Here is a 19,009-nt window from a genome sequence, read left to right as displayed (position 1 = left end):
TAGCATTTCTTCTTTGATCAGTTTTTTGGATTCTCAAGGTTTTTTTTGCTGTGGAAGTACACTTTGTCTTTTAGATAAACAATACATAAGCATGTAAAGTTTTTATTATTCCTTGATCTGCGGCACCTCACGCTTCCATTTAACCTGTGCAAATCACTGCTGTCGGCAGCCTCCATATTTTAATATATTGAAAATGTAAATGATTGTCTATCAGCTAAAAAAAGTACCGTACATTTGTGAAGCCCTTTTGGATTTCCTTTCAAATGAATTAATGTGATTTAGTCATTCAATATACTATAACGTAGATATCAAACAAGAGCTAAAATTTTAAACTGTAGACATCATTTTAAATTCACTGCATTTCAATTACAATAACACAAGTTTGTGTGGGCTTTGCAGGGTATAGACCATTTTGAAGACATCGGACCGTGTGTGGTGATGGCTTCTCCGGGAATGTTGCAGAGTGGCCTGTCTAGAGAGTTGTTTGAGTCATGGTGCACAGACAGCAAGAACGGAGTCATCATTGCAGGTATGCTACCGATCCGTCTGTTTAATACTTTTATACCTTTAAACACAAATAACAAATTGTGTAGTATCATTTATAACTTTTACTTTGCAATATGGGTGATTATTTTCAGTAAAAATCATGTGTTGCTGCAGGTTACTGCGTGGAAGGTACTCCAGCCAAGGCTATACTCTCAGAGCCAGAAGAAATTGTGACAATGACCGGACAGAAATTGCCTCTTAAGATGTCGGTGGATTACATATCTTTCTCAGCCCACACAGACTTCCAGCAGACCAATGAGTTCATAAAGATTCTCAAGCCCCCCCATGTAGTAAGTGTTGTCAACCCGTTAGTTAACTGTAGTTTAGAGATATATTCAGCATTAGTACCAAAATGTTATATTCATTTGTTTGAGACCACGGGAGTGGTGTTGAGGATTACTTACGGTTAATTTGATAATGCTTATTTGATTTGGTGGCATATGAACCATGTGTGCTAAAAATTATTGGTTTAATTTAACTCTCTTTTTGTACACAATTATACAGTACAAATATAGATGAAAAGTTTACATTAGACAATTCTACTTCAGTTTATATCAGCTCGACATTGGTGTCATGAAATGTCCTGCAGAAGTTGAAGCAAAACTTGATCTCTGTCCCATACTTTAATACAAATTTCTGTGGTGACTGAATCAACTGCAGCTATATGTATTATATATGTAATGTTATATATATTGGTAAGTGGGCTATAAATATGTGTTTATACTCACCAAATTAAAATCCAAAATCTTAAGGTCAAGTAAAATATTGGCCGTCTTTTACCCATCTTATCCTATTCAACATGAGAAATTTTTCATTAAGTAAATCATGGCTTGAAATTTTGCATTAAACTTCATTTCTATGTAGGCAACATTGAGTTTGATGGTGGTACATGTCTTTCAGTGGGATTTGGCTGAGTGTTACTAAAGCTTAACTTCTCACAGAATATGTCTAAATAAAAATGAATTGAGCTATGAACTTGAAATTTACCATACATATCTTCATTTCTACATAGGCAACATAGGAATTTGATGTTGGTGCATGTCATTCCCTGGGTTTTGGCTGAACGTTAGTGTAGCCTCACTGTCTGTAGAATATCTCTAGAAAGATTTCATCTGTAGATTTTATCTAAAACTCCACTTACATATAGACAAGATCGAGTTCAATAATGGTGCATGTCTCTCCTGGTTATTTGAGTGAGCGTTAGTAAAGCCTACAACTCAAGGGTATATCTCAAGAATTAATAAAGCTATAAACTTTAATTTTTGTATATTTCGATATAATTCAGGGAGCTAGTGAAACTCTTTTGATCTATGTCTGTATGATTTCTGCGGTATGTCTTGGGAATGAACTGAACTATGGACTTAAAACTTTGCACACATGGTCTGATGTACTTCTACCTTTTAACAAAGTATTTATAGATGAAAAGTGTGTAATCAATTTCTTTATCGTTCAGTATTCTTTATTACTGCACTCAACCCTTAATTTGTTCTTCTCAGTTATACTATTTTATAAGTCTAATCTCCTTAAATTGGGGATTAAGGTGGAGTTTTCTTTTTGAAAGGCCATAAATGTAGTGAATTGAATTTGTCTTTTAATAAGCACTTTTGTCATTTACAGTATTACAAGTAAAAAATATGTATTGTCATTGATGCTTTATATAGGAAGGGAATGGTACAGAATAGGAAATATTAGTTTACTGAAGCGCAGTTTTGTTGACAGGTGTTGGTGCATGGAGAACAGAACGAGATGAATCGTCTGAAAGCAGCTCTGGTGAGGGAGTACGAGGATGATCCCAACACAAGTATGGAGATACATAACCCTCGCAACACTGTGGCCGTTGAACTGTACTTCCGTGGAGAGAAGACTGCCAAGGTAACATATCATTCTATGAGATTTTGTATACTTTCTAAAATGTTTCTACAACTAAGAATTTTTATGTACATTACTAGAATTTTTAGATTATTTAACCCTTTGAGTGCCAACGTCCGATTTTACCGGAACAAATCACAAAAAATCGAAAACTTTATATTTTTAAACTAATATATTAAATTGTTTATGAAGAACTGTTCTTTTAAAAATAAATTGTTATAGTACACTTCCGATCAATTGACTTTAACGAAAATCAATCTAGAAGGCACTGACATCACTGTCAACAGATTGTGATGCATATTTTTCTCAGTTACTTAAAAGTTGTATAACTCATTCATTATTGAAGACAATGCTATGAAATTTTCAAGATATAGACAATTGAATACTCTTTTCAGTGATATGGGCAAAGAAAAGGATATGAATTTTTTGGTAATGATAATTTGGTTGAAAAATGAAATGTATAAATAAATTCTGCAATATTTTTAGGTAAGTCTGTTTTTGGTATTCCTAAATTTAATTTTATAGTAACTTTGTTATTTTATGTTAGGCAGAGTTTTCAGAGAAAAATAAAAAAATATTTTGATAGCTTTTTTGAGCTATCAAAATAAAAAATATTTTGATTCACAATAATCCAATTGTGAATTTTTTACTGAAATCTTACAAAATGCCTTCAAAAGGGCTGGCACTTTTAGGTACCCCCATTAGAAAAATATCTGGCACTTTTCAGTACACCCACTCAATAAATACTTGGCACTCAAAGGGTTAATACGACTGGGTTGGCTTAACCTATTGTTTTTATCAGAATATGATGTAGAAATAACTAAATTGTTGCACAATTCTTGAATCTTGCGTAATACTCTTAATAAATAAATACTTTTTGGTGTTAAAAAGTGAAAATTGTTAACACAGGTGATGGGAAGTCTGGCCGTGGAGAAACCAAAACCTGGTCACAAGATCTCTGGTGTACTGGTCAAGAGGAACTTCAACTACCATATGTTGGCGCCTTCCGATCTCACCAGTTAGTAGCTTCTCACCTCAGTTTAATTTGTAATTGAAGATGTTTGCATGTGACTTTTAGACCAGAACATCAAAGCTCCAAATCTGGCACTGGATCCAGGTCGCATTTTAGTTCATTTTAAGACGTTAAATTAGAGACTACAATTGTAAAGATTGTGATAGATGTACAAAAATTGTTGATGTCTTGATTAATCAACAAAAGGGTTGTGTCAAGGGTTAAGGGTTAACCCTTCACACGCCACTAATAAATCGATTAACTTTCCTATAACGCCAAGACAAGTAAACATTTGTTTCCTTCAAGTTCAAAACTAATTTTTACTATAGCTAAATTATAAAAACAACAAAATTATAAAACAGGGAATTTGATTTAAAATTGGTGTATTTATTAATAAAATAAAAAGAACTATTTACAAAACTGTTTATTTAAAATAAATTTAAATTAAATAAAAAATTAATGTTTTTCAATCATTTTTTTGAAAAACATTAATTTAATTAAATAAAAACATTAACCCACCCCCTCCAAAAATTAATTGCTTAGTATTTTTAAGGAGAACAAGAAATCAACTTCTTTTTAATACTTTTCCTCTGTATTTGTTTTTTTGTAATGCAATATTAACCAGTAATAAATGAGTATCATTGTAACTCTAAAATTGAAATATGTAATGTTTTGATTTTCCTAGTGAAAGGCCATTTGCCAGTTTTATATTTATAATTCTTTGGTTTAAGCCTAGTATTTTGTGTTAACCAGCCATTTGGCTCTTTCATCTCATTATCATAATAATGTGTAATTTTGTTGGTTGAGTATCTAGTCAATCGTGTGTACTCAACTTGTTTTGACAAGACTTTGATTGACATACAACTTGCCTTATAATGACTGACGTATTTCTGTTTTCAGAGTATACGGACATGAACATGAGTACGGTAATTCAACAGCAGTCCATCCACTTCACAAGTTCGATGAATGTGTTGCGTTATCTGCTCACTCAGCTGACCGGCACCGTTGAGGCTTTGGAGGATAAAAAGCTGAGAGCATTCCAAGCCATCGACATCACACTTGACAACAAGATGGTGACTCTGGAGGTACATCTATAGTTACTTCACCAGTGTTAATATTACAAGTGCAAAATCAAGACTCCTTATTTTTTTTTAATCAATCATAGAATCATTGACAAACATTCAATCAATCAATCAATAATTCTTTATTCATTAGTTGTACAATACGGTACATCGAATAGTGTCATACATTACTTATATATATAAAAGTACTAAACATACTCAAGTTCCTCTATTGAATACAAAACTAAATCAATCAAATAGTTTTTTTAGTTTTCTTTTAAATTTGTTAATATTATTTTCCATCTTTATGCTTTGAGGAATATTTTTCAGAAATCTTTTCCCGATATACATAGTTTTTTTCGTGTACATTTCAAGTCTATGATGATCATTGATGATTTCATTCTTATGGCGTGTGTTATATTTGTGCACGTTATATTTGTGCACATTATTTTCTAAGTTAATTTTTTGGCCATGATTGAATTTAAAATATAGGATGGTTTCATATATATAAAGTCCAAAAACTGTTATTATTTTTAATTCTTTAAAGCAATTTCTAACAGATTCTGAGAATTTAAGCTTAAGTATACTTCTAATGGCTTGTTTTTGCACCTTTAAAATGTCAGTTAGGTTTTTCTTAGTTGTGGCACCAAATATGGCTATGCCATAAGCAATGTGTGAATGTATATGAGCGTAATAAATCTGTTTTAGCACTTCAGTAGTACATAAACAAGACATTTGCCTAATTGCATATAAGCCAGAACTAATTTTACCAATCACAAATTTAATGTGCTCATCCCAGCTCAAGTGACAATCAATGATCAATCCGAGAAATTTAATTTTTGATGCATTTTCAATCTCTGAATCGTCTATAAGAATATCAAGGTCATAATCATTATTATTTTGTTTAGTTTTAAAATTAATGAATTTAGTTTTCTCATAATTTAAATTAAGTTTTTTGTTGTTAAAAAATTGTTGTAGATTAGCCAATTCGATTGCTGAGATGAATTCAACTTCTTCTTTCGAAATTCCAGAAACCTTTAGATTTGTATCATCTGCAAATAAACACAACGTACTGTTTGCAGTATAAGATAGTTTGCTTTCAATATTCCTCAAATAACATAAGAAAAGAAGAGGTCCAAGATTTGAGCCTTGCGGGACTCCAATTACACTTTGCTCTAATTTAGATTTAAATCTTGTTAAAGTTCTATTTGTCGACTTATGAGCTATTTCAACAAACTGTTTCCTACCCGTCAAATATGATTTGAACCAATTCAGTGCAATACCTCTAACTCCAATATCATATAATATTGATAATAAAAGATGGTGATCAACACTGTCAAAGGCCTTAGAGAGGTCCATAAAAATTCCAATAACAACTTCCCCTTTGTCTATTGAATTTATTATGACTGATTCTATAAAACTTACTGCAGCTGTGACGGTTGATTTATGTTTCCTAAATCCGTGTTGGGTGTCGTTGATAATATTGTTTTGTTCTATATAAGTCTTCAGTCTATTATATACTACTTTTTCATAAACTTTCGATATAGATGGTAACAAGGAAATAGGTCTATAGTTTGATTTAAGTAACGTATCATTTGCTTTAAATATCGGAATAATTTTAGCAATTTTGAGTAGATTAGGAAAGATTCCACTAACTAATGAAGAATTTATCAAATGTACAAGAATTTTGCTTAGCTCTTCTTTAACTTCTTTTATAATTTTTAATGGCACTTCATCGTAACCACAAGTCAGTTTATTATCAAAAGAGACAATAATTTCTTGGACCTCCTTTACATTTGTTGGAGTTAGACAAAAGAACTTACTGAACAATTTCTCAACATCTCTTACAACTCTTACATCTAAGTCATTAATATTTAAACTTGTTAATGGTTGGACATTTTCGTTTTTTCTGTTAGTCATATTTATAAAATAATCATTAAAAATGTTACAAACTATTTCTGGATTTTCTATGCATTCATTGTTCTCTTGAAGTACTATATTACAATTCTTATTTAGTTTACATCTTTTATTTCCTACTTCATAATTAATTATATTCCATGTGGTTTTTACTACATTGGAAGCCTTACTGATTTTATCACTGAAAAATTCCCTTTTGGCTATTAATAGTTTTTCCCTATAATTCTTGGTTTGTAATTTGACAAAACTAGATAGCTCTTCATCTTTAGTAGATCTTGCATATTTGCCAGTGTTTATGATTTCTTGTTTCTCCATCTTAAGTTCATTTTTTATCCACTTAAATGGATTATTTTTTATCTTAAACATTTTTATTGGAAAACACCAGTTAAAATAATAAGTGAAAACCTGATTAAAGATATTATATTTATCATTGCATGGAGCAAGGTATATTTTTTCCCAAGTTTCATTTTTTAGAAAATCTTTAAATAATTTTATATTAAGTGCAGAGAAATCCCTACGGTTTTCAATGTAATAATCATTGTGTCCATTAAACTGTTTCAGATTTTTTATTTTTAAAATTTGCCCATCATGATCAGATAGCATTGTTACTACACCACTAATTTCCAAACATTCCCTTTTAAAGTTTGTAGAAATGTTGTCAATTGCTGAACTTGAGCCCTGGAATACTCTCGTTGGAAAGTTAATTAGACAATGCATATTGTAACTCTTCAAAATGTTTTTGAAAACTGATGATGTCCTGTTTTTGTTTAACATGTTTATATTTAAATCACCTGCTAAGATTATATTTGAGGAGAGCTTTAGAACACATCCTATCAAAACACTTAATCTATCTAAAAATATGTTTACATCTGCATTAGGGGATCGGTAAAGACCCACAACAATACATTTTACATTATTTACAATGAACATTGTTGCACAACACTCAAATATCCTATCGTCACACAATTTTTCAATATCGGGCATCACAACCTGTCTCCACTTCATCTGTTCCTCAGCCATTCATAGACAGCCAATTACATGAAGGTAAAAATTGCATATTAACAGCTCATTCTACTACAGAGACAGGAGTAATACAAGGAGCTCTATTTAAATAAGGGCAGTTTGGTTTTACAGTAAAACCAAATGTTATAACTGGTTAATTTAATATATTATAATATATTCTACTTTTTATTCTTTTTTATATGATTACCTTATTTATTTAAGTACTTGTTCACTCCTTAAAAAACTTTCTCAAAGAAATTTGCTGCGTACTCTGACATCCAGGAGTTCACAGCAATTTTCACTTCTTCGTGGTTGTTGAAGTGCTTCCCGCCAAGGCAATGTTTTCAGGTGCTAAAAAAGGTAAAAATTGCTCTGATCAAAATGATGATGGTGAGTGATAAAAAAACTCCCAGCTGAGAGAGTCAGTCATTTCCTGAATTTGGACAGCAGTGTTAGGCATTCTATTATTATGGAGGAGTAGGATTACTTTTGTCAGCATTCCTCTAGAGTATTTTGTTCTGAAATGTTTGAGGAGATTCGTTAATAGGATTCTGTGTCAAAATTCATTCCCCCCAGTATAAAATCTATCAGCAAAACACTACCTTTCCTTGAACAATTTAGATGCCATGATCTAGTGCTATTACAGTGTTCCTGTGGTTTTTGACCTTGATAGGAGAGGTTAATTGTTTCAAGTTTGTTTTCAACGTTGGAAGGGTTGGAAGAAAACAATATTTTTCTGGACATTTTTCATCATTTATTGATGCAAGGAATCAGTAACACTATGTTTTGAGATATACAACAGGTGGATTGTCTCTTCCACATGTAGATAACTGACCTAATACATAATTACAACCTAGGTTTCAATAAAAAAATTACACCAGAGCACGGTGACACGCATAAATCAGGAATCACAACAAACATTCCATTTCCTATTTTGCTACCATCTTGTTTCTGTTGTTATGGTTGCCATTTGCTATTGGCCTTCGGTCAGTTTCGAGTGGTTGGTTGATCAATGCAGACCCATTGAGACTTGTATTCTTTAGTTCGGTTTCAATAATTAGTGTTTTATTTTTTATTAAGTGCATGTCACAACGCTCTTGTATGACTTGTTTATTTGAATTTATATTGTAGTTATCTGTTAGCCTCTTCTCAGTGACTACCTACCTATTTGCTGCTACTCTATGGAATAGTGTTGGACAGTCTATACACCGTTCCTTGGTTTAAGCTGATGGTATACCCTTACTTCGTCTTCTGTGATGATAACGTTACTCAACATGTCATCCTTTTTTGTAGTTAAAGAGTCGTAAAGGTTAAGAAATTGGCTCAGTATATTGTTCTAGATATTGCACAACCAAACCTGTACAATATACTAGAATACTCTAGTATACACGTGGAAGGGCTTAATAAGTATTGTTCATAAAAAGGGAAAGATTTTCAGGAATTTGAAAACAAAAACATTTAATATTTAGTATTTAACGTCTTCAGAAGACACCTTTATGTGATTTAAATCCAAAAGTAGTCTTATTGTTGTTTCTGCAATTAAAAGACAGGGTTGTTCTTGAGAAATCTAAATTGCAAGCTCAGCAGACATTTGAGACAACTATAATATGCCATTATAAGACAATAGACAATAGACAATTGCTTTATTTTCGTATTCATTAAGAACAGAAATGGCGTCAAATATGATAAGACATATAGTCAATTAATTGTAGATAAAAGTTGCTAACTACATTAACAATTAACATGTTTAACTGACACAGTTTAGGTAGCTATTTCTTTAAAACATGATAAAAGTTTTACCAAAATAACAATTACAAAATACACATATAATTTACATATTTACATTGGTTATATTCTTGAACTCTTCAACACTATATATTGACCTTCCAACAAGCCACTTAATAAGTCTTTTCTTCAGAACCTGCGGAGTGCTGGTTTTGAAGTTCTTCGGAAGCATATTATAAAGCTTCGCTCCAGCATAAGACGGCTTCTTGGCAAAAAGAGCTGAGTGATGTAAGGGAAGACTGAAGTCATTGGCCCGCCTTGTGTTGTAATCATGGATGTCACCATTCCTCTCGAGACGTTGTGTGTAGGCGTGTAGAATCACTTCAGTAATGTACAGAGTTATCACTGTAGGAATTCCCAAGATCTTGAAAGCCTCTTTGCAGCTATCTCGAAAGTCTAGATCAGCCATGATTCGTATTGCACGCTTCTGTAAAACCAGCACTCGCTGGAGATTCCCTGCAGATGATCCACCCCACAGTACTATACCATAACGAATGTGGGTCTCAAACAGAGCATGGTATGCGGTTCTTGTTGCAGTAGGTGTACCAATTGATTTTATCCTCTTTAGCACAAAGAGTGCTGAGCTGAGTTTTTTGCATAAGCCGTCTATGTGGCAGTTCCAAGTCAACCGGTCATCGATCACTACCCTAAGGTGTTTTGTGGTTCGTACTCTTTCAAGGTTGGGTGGAGCATGAACTTCATCCTTATTTTTACCAAAAGTAAGGCATTTTGTTTTTGATGCGTTGAAAATTAAATCGTTCCTAAGGCAGTATTCCTGAGCCATATTTACAGATGTTATGGTGTTTATTTCTAGTCCTGGAACTGACTTGCTGTTGCTTATTAAAACTGTGTCGTCTGCAAAAGAGACAGGATAACAGTGGTTCCCCAAGTAGTCAGGCAGGTCACTAGTGAAAAGTACAAATAACACAGGTCCCAACACTGACCCCTGTGGAACCCCTCTCCTCATAGTCATTGGCTTAGATTTTTTAATTTTCAGCACATGCTTGTTTGAAAATTGCAAACACCTCAGACAAATAAAGAATACAATTGTGCTAGATACTTTGTTAACATAAATAAATTTATAAATCCATAATCTAAACCCAAAAAAGTAATATATTGGTAATAATTCAATGTCTGCTTCTATAAATACCATCTAAGTAATTGAAAGGGCTTTAATCAATTTAAAAAAAAAATAGTTGTTTGTATTTACTGGTAATATTACCCAAGCAGCTGAAGCAGCAAACCATATCGTATCACAAGATTCAATCTCCAACCATGAGAGATGGTTGCTGTAGAATGAACACTCAACGTCTATCTCAAATCAGAATCAGAAATCAGAAATTGCTTTATTCATAAGTTCGTACAGCGTACAATGAATAGTATCGTGAATATGAATACTATGACTGTACTATACAACTAAGGCTAAAACAGTGTAAACACACAAATATAACATAAAAATAAAATAATAGAATAAATAAGCCTTACAAACACTTTCACATAACTCATCATCATCATCATCCGACGTTTCCGTTATCACGGGTCGTCGTACACAGCCTCCTCCACTTTTGTCTGTCATTCCAGGTCTCCTTTTCCTCCACCTGTATTTTCTGTAGTCCCCTTCTCTCTATGTCTTTCCACACTTGGTCCTCCCATCTTCCTCTCGGTCTTCCTCTTGGTCTTCTTCCTCTTTCCTCCTTCTCCAGTGCTATTCTAGGCATTCTATTATCTCCCATCCTCTTCACATGCCCCATCCACTGTATTCTTCTTCTTTCCATTGTCTCTTGCAGTGAAACTACCTTCAATCTTTCTCTGGTTATCTCGTTCCTTATTCTATCTCTTCTTGTAGTCTTCTCTATCCCTCTTAAAAATCTCATTTCTGCAGCTTGCAATCTGCTTGTTTCACATAACTATTGCTCACATATGTGACCTAGTTGGTTATGTTGTTAAAGTGGGTGGCGACGCCAGTGAATGACATGTTCGCCGACTGTGTGCTAACGGCTGTTCTACAAGCCGAGTCTCTGGACCCTGCCAGCAAGTTCCTGCCCGTGCCATCCAAGATGGACCGCATGCACTTCAAGGTATCGTAATGTTTATCACTTTTGGTTTGGTTTAATTGTGATTCAAAAAGCATGTTTTATAAAACTTACCAAAGTTTTTTAATCTGTTAATTTATTTATATGTATGTATAATTTATCTGCTCTAGGAATGCCTGATAGAGATGCTGCAGGAAATGTTTGGAGAAGACTCTGTCCCGAAGATATTCAAGGGTGAGAAGCTGTACGTCACTGTTGATGGGAAAAAAGCGAATATCGATCTCTTGAACTTGGTTAGTACTTCTGACAGAAATGAAAACAGTATTAGTTCTATACAAGTTGTGGTATTATTCTCTAAAAAAAATGAGCTAGACCTCTATAACCATTTTTTTATTACTCAGATAGATTCAAATAAGTGTTGATCCAGTTTTTTAGTAATTTTAATTGTATCGTATTGTGTTGGCAGGAGGTGACGTGTGAAGAAGACGAGACATTCCAGCAGATTGTTCAGACAGCAGTGAGCAAACTGCACGACTCCCTGGCACCACCCAGAACCGAGTTCCTCAGTGGAGCCATCCTGTCTTAGTCTCCGGTATCAAGCTAAACTCCTCTCACTGGTTGATTACTTCAGAAATGTTAGTACCAGGGGAAGATATCAATGTAAACAGATAAGAATTATTTGTTTCATCACTTAGTTATAATGCAGAACAAGGTATTACTGGTATTTAACCCATTGGCATTTTAATTTTTATGCCGCTTTAGTAACTGGAATTTTCTAATTTTTCATGGTTTGGCTGATTTTATGAACAAGTTGTAATACCTTAAGTTCTGAAGGAGACAGAGTTGTGAAAGTCACTAAATTACATATTAAGTGTTTTAAATTCATTATAAAAACGAAAAATATGCATACTATTACATGCATGTGTACAGTGTGATTCCGATAAAAGTGCACATTTTTTTCAAGGTTAATAGACGATGTGAATATACACATTTTTTGTCAAATACACATGGGGTCACAAATGTTTCGTTTATATGAAAATTAAGAAGAATGTGTGAAACACCACCTTTTAGGCAACATGTAATTTTCACTTTGAGATTCAGCAAAAATCTCCAATCTGCCAGAAAAAAACTTTATTGCCTTCCTAATAACACTTGAAGGAACGGCATGATGTGAACAAGAAAGTAAAAAAATATTGTTACAGTAAATGTTCACAATTAATAATACACTTTTTCATTATTGTTTGCAAGAAGTGGTTCTTTTATTTGTAATTATGAGGAAAAACATTTAGTTTCAGCAGCTTTGCGTTTTTCTGGCCGAATCTCAGAGGCAAAGAAAGAGGAGTGTCACAAATTCTCAATTTTTCCGGAAACGAAACATTTACGGCTCCATGTGTATCGGATAAAAAAATTTGTATTCTCATCCTCTATCAACCCTGAACAAATTTGCACTTCTATTGAAATTACTCGGTATATCATACATACTATTTAACTTTCTTTGCTCTAGAAACATGCCATTTTATATAATCGCTGTAAGTGTCTGTGTGATTAATTAAAACAACAAGGAAAATCACTTGATTTGTACAACAGAAAAAGTTACATTTTGTGCAAGTATTCCATCCAGAAACTTGAAATATAATGATGGATAAGATTAATAGGAGTTCACAACCTGTTCAGTGTATGTAGCTGTCTAGCGGACAACATAACAATTGTGCTGTTGCCAGTTTTTGATGATGGATGGATTGTGAAGGAAACAGAATTATATATCAGCTAACTATAAATCAGCTGACACTGAAGCTGTAAATATTAAAAACTAACAAATACTTTCAAGACTTTCTTTCTTTGCAAGAATGCTTTCTGGTAACCAAGGTCGATTTGGTATTCTTATACATCTAAATTAGGATATAGTATAGCAGTAATTATGATTTATTATTAAATAGTAAAATATTTGGCGGCTTAAAAGTACCCCTGTACTTTTGATGCCGCTGTGGTGTAGTTAGTATGACATGTGCACGACATCACCATGGTGTCATCAGGATTGAACCTGTTAAGAAAATATTTGCTATCTAACTTATTTAAGAACTTTGTTTAAAAATGTAAGGAATTTGTCTTCTTCTAAAACAGAGATGCTACAGGTCAGGGAAGTCAGGGAAAAGTCAGGGGAAAAAAAAAAACAGGACTGGAAATCAGGGGAAAATCAGGGAATCCGGTCTCAAGTCAGGGAATTTCGACGTTGGTCAGGGAAAAATATAAAATCCCTTTACACAAATAAACTTACTGCCGCCGCGCCGAGTCCAAGCCTGCAGACGACGTGGCGCATATTTTACTTCAGTGTTGTAAAAGATCATTTAAGTCAATCTTTTTGTACGTATTAAACTGTGTTCACTTTATTTTTTGCTTTTTTATATTTGCCACCCTGTTAGCCTCAACACCGCTTTTTCCCACCCATTAATTGCCAAAAACCCTGGGGATTGCGTTGAAAAAAGTCAGGGAAAAATGAAAAATTTGGTCTGGAAATCAGGGAAAAGTCAGGGAATTTCATTATTGGACTCCTGTAGCAACCCTGTAAAACATGAGTTATAAATGTACTAATAGCGGTGTATGTACGTATGTAATAGAATTGTCTGAAAGCTACAATATAGTAAAATTTATTGTTGAAAGAATGTTTGTAAAATATGGAGAATTGGGAAATTCCCAGTTAGCTTAGGACATTTAGGTTGACAGAATTAGTTTGTGCAATTTTTTAAAAGATTATTTTAGTGTCATTGGGTAAATAATAAAGTTTGTTAAAATAATGTTTATTTTGTTTCAGGTATATATTTTCCCCATGACTGTCTGTGTATTTTGAAGAAACATTCATCTTGATAATGTGTATTATCAATAAAATATTTAATTTTGTTTAATTTCAGTTTGATCCTTTTTACTATTATTTAATAAATTAAAACTATTTAAGTTGTAAAACATGGTTGGTAAAAGCTTGTGAATAAAACAAAATATGTGCAATTGCAATGTTACATTTACCTAAGTTTGGGAACATTCTTTTACAGTGATCTAAATTAGATTTTTGCCAGTAACCAAAACCAATTCTTGAAATAACAGGTTCTGGCCTATGATGGCACGAAGGTCTAAATAGGCTACAGACCTCCTTCCTCCCCATTAAATCAAGGTTTACAATGAAAAAAAGTTTATATGAGAATATGTTTACTGTTTTTAATAAGAAATATACCTAGACTGATTCTGCTCATAACCAGTATAAAACACATCTCTAAAACTGGCATTTCCAATGTAAAATATACAACAAATGTCTTTACCCACAATATCAAAGATTTTACATCTGAGAAATTGTCCCTTATAAAAAACTGACATATGAATAGCTAATTAAAATTAAACTAACAGAAAACTAACTCCCATTCCTCTTCCTTGGCTCCTGGTTCTTAGTAACAATGCACCTGGCTAAACAGTTCGTGTACTAGAAGAGTTGACTGAGTTATGAGGGCAGCAAGTGTTACTCTGGCTCCCATTCCTCTTCCTTTGCTCCTGGTTCATAGTAACAATGCACCTGGCTAAACAGTTTCGTGTACTAGAAGAGTTGACATACAAGTTGACTGAGTTATGAGGGCAGCAAGTGTTACTCTGGCTCCCATTCCTCTTCCTTTGCTCCTGGTTCATAGTAACAATGCACCTGGCTAAACAGTTCGTGTACTAGAAGAGTTGACATTCAAGTTGACAGAGAGTTATGAGGGCAGCAAGTGTTGGCTCTTTCTCTCCTCTTTCTTGGCTCTTCTCCTCTTCTTGGCTCTTCTGAAAAGACTACAATCATTAATCAACGAAGATTCTGTCTGCTCATCAGTTTGGTTTTGGCGAAAACATGGCACAATAGAACAAGTCCATGGAGTAGTCTAAATGTTACATGAGTGTTTAGAAAATAAATAAGTTATTCAACAGCCACCTTTTAAGATGTCAGTCAAGCGTCTGATAAGGTGTGGCATACTGGTCTATTGTACAAAATTAGTAAGTATTTGCCCCATTCTATTTTTCCAATACTTAAAATCACATATTTCAAACTGATCTTTTCAAATAAAATATCAAGTTTCTTAGCCACATTCAATAGAATCAATGAATCATCCGGAGTTTCTCAAGGAAGTACACTTTGACCATTTTTATACTTACTATATACCACTGACCTCCTAGAAAGTTCCAACTGTTGCAGATGATACTGCAGTGCAATTACTGATTGGCTTAATACATGGAGATTGAAAATTAACGAAAATAAATCAGTTCACATAACGATTACATTAAGTAAAAATTCTTGTCCTCCAGTTACATCGAAAGACGTTCATTTACCCCAAGTAACTAAAGTAAATTATCTAGGCTGGCAATTAGACAGAAGAATTACATGGAAATCCCACATTTGAACAAAGAGACAGCAGCTAAATTTAAAAACAAATAAAAAAGAATTGGTTACATGGATTAAATCAAAACTCAGTTTGAAGAACAAGTTAATATTATATAAGACTACCCTAAATCGTATTGATGTATGGTGTGCAACTACGGGGAGATACTTCAACAGTATCAATAAAAAATGTTTAGAAATAATTGCAAAAACTCCTTGGTATGTATCCAATAAAATGTTACATCAAGATTTGAACATCCCAACAGTCATAGAAGATACTATCAAATTCAGTCACAATTGTCTTTCAAGATTAGAAAGATAATCAGTCAAATCATCTTGCAGTAAATATACTTGATAATTCTAAAAATGTGTACAGACTCCACCGATCTGCTATCCTGGAACTACCTTTTAGGTTCTTGAATTATGTATGTTAGTGTTAACAATGGTTAACATATAATGTTATTTCGTTATATAATATTAACTTCTCATATCCATAAACCAATCTGAAACCATACAGACTCAGTTCTACAGCATCTGTTAATTTGTTATCTTCTAGTAAAGAGGCTTGTAAGAAACAAAACGTACAAAAAAGGACATAAATAACAATAAGTTTTTCATTTCACACTCCGTTAAAACATTGCTCACACAATTAAATTCTTGAAATATTTTAGCCTTGCTGTGAAGAGATATTGTCAATCAATAAGTAAAAAAAAAATACTTGCTAAACAAAAGGAGAATATTAACACAAAACCTTTTAAATTTAAACTTTTTTGCTGCCAAGGATAACATATGTAAGAATAACATTTTTTGGGGGTTTCTTTTTAAAATAGGATATACTATTTCCAACATAAAATGGACCACTTAATTGCATTACTGTTATTTTATAACTGTTTACATTATTAAAAACGAAATTTTCACAACTACGCTTGTCCTGTAAAACGCACGTCCATAGTGTTGTCCAGATAACACTATAGTGTTGTTGAAGTAGACTATATCGGTTTTTTATGTACCCAGTGTTCTATAGTAAGGTATAGATTGAAACATCCAGAAGCCGGCAATACTGTGACAGGTAAATTTACTCATTTTGTATAAAATCGAAAAGAAAATGTAGGTACTTTTGATGAAAAGAAGTAACGCAAATATAAACATCTCGACTTTTATTAACAACATATAACAATATGTTGCATTTATTTTAAACTCTCTAAAGCTATTGTAATGCTCAGATTTAATATTAAATGGCTTGCAAAACATAACAGAACACAAATTTAGTCGGGTTTTTTATAGATAAAAAGAATGTAAAACCGAGGTATTTTTGGCCATGTACATTTGGACCATTAATATACTGAATCCATAAATTTTCACCCAAGCCAACGGGCCCAAGAAGAATACAGGACGCCAATGACATATTCCTCTTAAATGGCATTGAAAACACTCCTGAGATAAGCGATAATCACTGAAAGATATTCCAACCTTCTCGCCCATTTAGGATTTAAAAAGGACTGTTTAGGAGTCCTGGATTCTGAGAGTGAAACAATTTCAAGTACCTGTGGAGTTATCACTTGCTTATCTCTCCAATATCCGTGGTATTTGAGTATATCCAACGAGTTCAGTAATAATTGAACTTTAGATAAATTCTTTCAAGTGCGGAGGAATCCTAAGTCTAAGTCCAAAGCTTATAGTTTGTGTTCTGTTCAAAAGGTTGCAGGCTAAGATAGTTTACGGCGAATCCGATAGGTGCGCTGTTGTTACCTTTTCTATGATGTACGTGGGCATTCGGTATTGAATCTTTATTAGGTTAAACCTGAACAATTTTGACCATTCGTGGCTCTATTAATAATACAAATTAATATATCTACAAACCACGAGATTATTTATTTTTGTTAAACATATGTCTGTGGATATATAAGGTTAATACTACAGGAAAACTAATTTTTCCAAACGAGTTGATTGTGCCTTAAACAATTTGAGTAATACCTAGTGTTGCTTGATTAAAAACAGTATTTTAGGTTAGTTGGAGACTGCAGTCAAACCTTACAAGGTAATTGACATACAGCTACAGTAATTATTAAGATTAAAACACTTGTATTACCGTAAGCTATACTGTATATGTAGGTAGGTATATTATAAAGGAATGTAAAAGTAGCAATTTGATGGGTGTTAATTTCAAAGTTAATTATGCCTCATAACGTGTGTCATTGTATTTTAAATATTTCTAGTAAATAAATGACCATTTTCCAGTTAGTTGAAATTGTCAAATTTAAAAAAATTTTATTTTAAAAACTTTGCAATGGACATACTATTACAACTAAATTGTAATATAAATCAACAGTCCCGTTTGACGTAGTCAATTACGCAATACAGCCCGTTGTACTGTATAACTAAAAATGATGTAAGTAACGTCTTAGGCCTACCACACACGGGTCGACCTGTTGCAACCAGAGTTTAGAACTAGTTTCAAAACGCAACGAGTTTGCAACCAAAATAAAACCTGACTCCACACACGACGCGACTGGGTGTGGATCAGTGGGCAATCTCTGTGCGAACATGCGTATAGTGGTATAGTAATGTTTACATTCACATTTTTTACTTGATAAATTATCAATAATTGAATAGTTATTTGTCGGAGTGTAACTTTATCGATCATTTCAAGTACTAGTGAGGATGAGGAAGACATAATTGCATGTTTTCTACGTCGTAGACAACGAAGAATGCGCAGAAAATATTGGTGTCACCCATACATAGAGAAAAATGTAAGGTGCAGACTATTCGTAGCAGCTGAACAATTAAAAGAGACGGACAGAAAGTTTATAGCTTTCTACAGAATGTCCAAAGAGTCATATGTGGAATTGGTGACGCTGGTTGCTCCATTTATACATAAGGTTTGACACAAATATGAGGGAATGTGTGACTGCTGAAGAAAGAATACTCATAACTCTAAGGTATGTATTTATTGTCAAAATACAAAATTAGATATCAAGTAATTATTCCAGATTTTGCACATAGAACTGGTTGGCGTCAATGTCCTGTGTAAATTGCGTGTAGTAATTACCAGCGGATGTTGGCGGCGCACTAATATTGCTGCCTGACTGGTGAGAGATTAGTGAAATGCTGGAATGTGGCGACGCTGGTGTGACATCTGATGTGCCTGATATTTCATCAATAAGAGTAAAAACTTTGCGTTTAAATTGTTTGATTTGTGAATCACTGAGTTCTTCCAACTCTGGTATCAAGCTAAGAAGGAACATTTTCAAAGCTTCTTTCTTGTTACTATCGTTTGCGGTAGTACTATTTTCAAGTCGTGCTGTTTTTGCCTTAAAATATGCAGCAAAACATTGATCTGCTTCGACAGCGGCTTTTTTTCTTCTGCGTTAGGCGTTTTTTACCTTCATTCGGA

General features: G+C 33.3%; 1 protein-coding gene across 1 annotated transcript in view; it reads left to right on the top strand.

The window, feature by feature from the left end:
• Window positions 1-14,125, top strand: part of LOC124355445 (cleavage and polyadenylation specificity factor 73-like) — a 35,767-nt gene extending 21,642 nt beyond the window's left edge. The window contains exons 9-17 of the mRNA XM_046806587.1: window positions 400-529; window positions 661-836; window positions 2,266-2,418; window positions 3,325-3,433; window positions 4,328-4,512; window positions 11,142-11,270; window positions 11,396-11,518; window positions 11,692-11,860; window positions 14,035-14,125. Of these exons, the coding sequence (XP_046662543.1) occupies window positions 400-529; window positions 661-836; window positions 2,266-2,418; window positions 3,325-3,433; window positions 4,328-4,512; window positions 11,142-11,270; window positions 11,396-11,518; window positions 11,692-11,811 (1,125 nt within the window). The 3' untranslated portion in view covers window positions 11,812-11,860; window positions 14,035-14,125. The remainder of the gene's footprint in view (window positions 1-399; window positions 530-660; window positions 837-2,265; window positions 2,419-3,324; window positions 3,434-4,327; window positions 4,513-11,141; window positions 11,271-11,395; window positions 11,519-11,691; window positions 11,861-14,034) is intronic.
• The last annotated feature ends 4,884 nt before the right edge of the window (window positions 14,126-19,009 follow it).

Source organism: Homalodisca vitripennis, chromosome 2 (genome assembly GCF_021130785.1).
Source record: "Homalodisca vitripennis isolate AUS2020 chromosome 2, UT_GWSS_2.1, whole genome shotgun sequence".
Classification (NCBI taxonomy): domain Eukaryota; kingdom Metazoa; phylum Arthropoda; class Insecta; order Hemiptera; family Cicadellidae; genus Homalodisca; species Homalodisca vitripennis.
This window is presented reverse-complemented; position numbering and strand designations above follow the sequence as displayed.